At 55.5% G+C, this 1,908-nt stretch overlaps 1 protein-coding gene across 1 annotated transcript; it reads right to left on the bottom strand.

The window, feature by feature from the left end:
• Positions 1-789: 789 nt before the first annotated feature.
• On the bottom strand, positions 790-1,683 carry LOC147468988 (uncharacterized). Its single transcript, XM_086551773.1, has one exon. The coding sequence runs from the start codon at positions 1,681-1,683 to the stop codon at positions 790-792; it is 894 nt and encodes a 297-aa protein (XP_086407899.1).
• Positions 1,684-1,908: the final 225 nt, after the last annotated feature.

The following is a 1,908-nucleotide window of genomic DNA, read 5'->3' as shown; positions in this document are numbered from 1 at the left end:
CACCACAGTATCCCAGTACACCACGAAGGGAAACGCCACGAGGCGAGGCAAGGCACGAAGTAAACACAACAATAACACATCTAACCTTTATTTACACTAGTTCTTTACCCGTACACTTTTCTATAGGTACAATACAGGGGGGAAACCAGCACATCACACTGCACAATATAGGCTTAAAATAGGGCAACACAAAGTATATCAGGTCACAAGACCCACTGGCATAACACTATCCCCTCCTATCAAGCAGACGACCCGTCTGCTCTGACATACCCAAACATGAAATAACAACAGTAAATGTATAGAAAATCATTCCTCAAAAACAAACAAAATTCTTTCAAAACAAAAGAAAACGTAATGGTAAATAGTTCTCAGATACAACACAAAAATCTTTCATCCAGCCCGGCCTTTTTCGCTCTCGCCGGGGTCGCTGTAGTGGAGGTGTGGGCGGCGGCAGGCTGGTAGTGGCATCCAGAGGGGCATCTCCAACCACAAGACCTGGCTCAAGGTCGCCATTGACGTCTGTCGCATCGTCCTCACCGCCCAAATGCTCGTCCTCGTCTCGGTCAATGTCTGCCACGTCCTCATCCCCGGCTCCAATAAGACTCCGCCCGACTGCTATGACATCAGCCAGCTGCAGGTTTTCAATGGGCTCCACTATGCCTTCTACTCCATGCATATCAGGCCGCACTAGGGTCTTCTCAGCCCCAGTGTCCACTGTCAGGCGGCATGGCTTCCCATCTACTAAGCCCTCCACCTGCATCGTGCTAGTTGTTCGACGGCTGCTAACAGTTAGGGCCTAGGAACTGAGGACAGTTGGATTTCTGCCCCCTTCTCCAGCCTGTTCGAGTTTTCTGCCTGCACCACCTCCTTAGCCTTGGGGCAGGCATTCAGGTGGTGACCAGACCTGCCACAGTCCTTGTAGCACAGCTGGAAGGCATCAGAATCCAGCCAGTTGAGCGGGCGCACTCTCCACTCCGTCGGACATCGGCTGCGTCTGTGCCCTTCTTCGCCACAGCCCCAACACGATCCATGGAATCTATATGGGCTCATCCTCCTTGACACTACTTTTATTTTCACTTTCCGGCCCCAGAGGTCATGGTGGTTCTGAGCGGCCGGCTCTAGGCTACTGGTTGCCTTCAGGAAGGCCTCGAACTCCAAAGCGCTCGCCAGCGCCACCTGCAGGTCCTCAGGGTGTGCCTGTTTGACGTACATTTGCAGCTGCTGGTCCTGCAAAGCGTCAACAAAGAAATCATGGGCCAGTACCACGATCATATCTTCCGGAGCCGCAGGGTACGACCTCCTTACCAGCGCCTCCACGTCCTGCGCCAGCTGGGACAGCGTCTCACCACGCTCACGAGTCCGTTTCTTCAAGCAGGCCCGATATACCTCTGCCTGTTGGTGATGCCCGAAACGGCGTTGTAAAGCCTCCGCCACGCTGGTGTAAGAGGCGTGTTGGGATGGCAGCAGATGCCCCAACACTTCCACTGCGGGGCCCCTTATCGCCGTTATCACCTGTAGTGCCTTCTCTTCCTGGTTCCAGCCCTGGGCAGATGCCAGCATTTCAAATTGGACGACATATGCCTTCAAGGCCACCTTCCCATCGTACTCAGTTGGCTTACGCCTCACAGAATGTCTGGAGGCCGAGGGGCTGCAGGGTGGAGAACGCGTGCCGTGACCTAACATGCCCGGAGGGGAGGGAGGGGGTGAGTGAGGCAACGAGGTGGGTTGACCGGGTCCGAGTTTTCCGCCACCTGTACCCAAAGCAGTGGTTCCGATGGGTCCCCAGCCTCCTGCAGCGGCCACCGGCTCCGACACGACGCTGCGAGGCCCGGGGGTTCCCTGTCACGGACCTCAGGCAGACCCCAGTAAATCTGACACTCTGGCATCTGCTGCCAGAACCTCGTCCGC

Source organism: Penaeus japonicus, unplaced genomic scaffold, assembly GCF_977035675.1.
Source record: "Penaeus japonicus unplaced genomic scaffold, GWHDUDI00000001_assembly GWHDUDI00000025, whole genome shotgun sequence".
Taxonomy (NCBI): Eukaryota; Metazoa; Arthropoda; class Malacostraca; order Decapoda; family Penaeidae; genus Penaeus; species Penaeus japonicus.
The sequence above is the reverse complement of the archived record's forward strand: the minus strand, read 5'-3'. Positions and strand labels throughout refer to the sequence as shown.

Excerpts from the sequence above, each read along its gene's own strand:
- LOC147468988 (XM_086551773.1), bottom strand. The coding sequence starts at position 1,683 with ATGTTAGGTCACGGCACGCGTTCTCCACCCTGCAGCCCCTCGGCCTCC.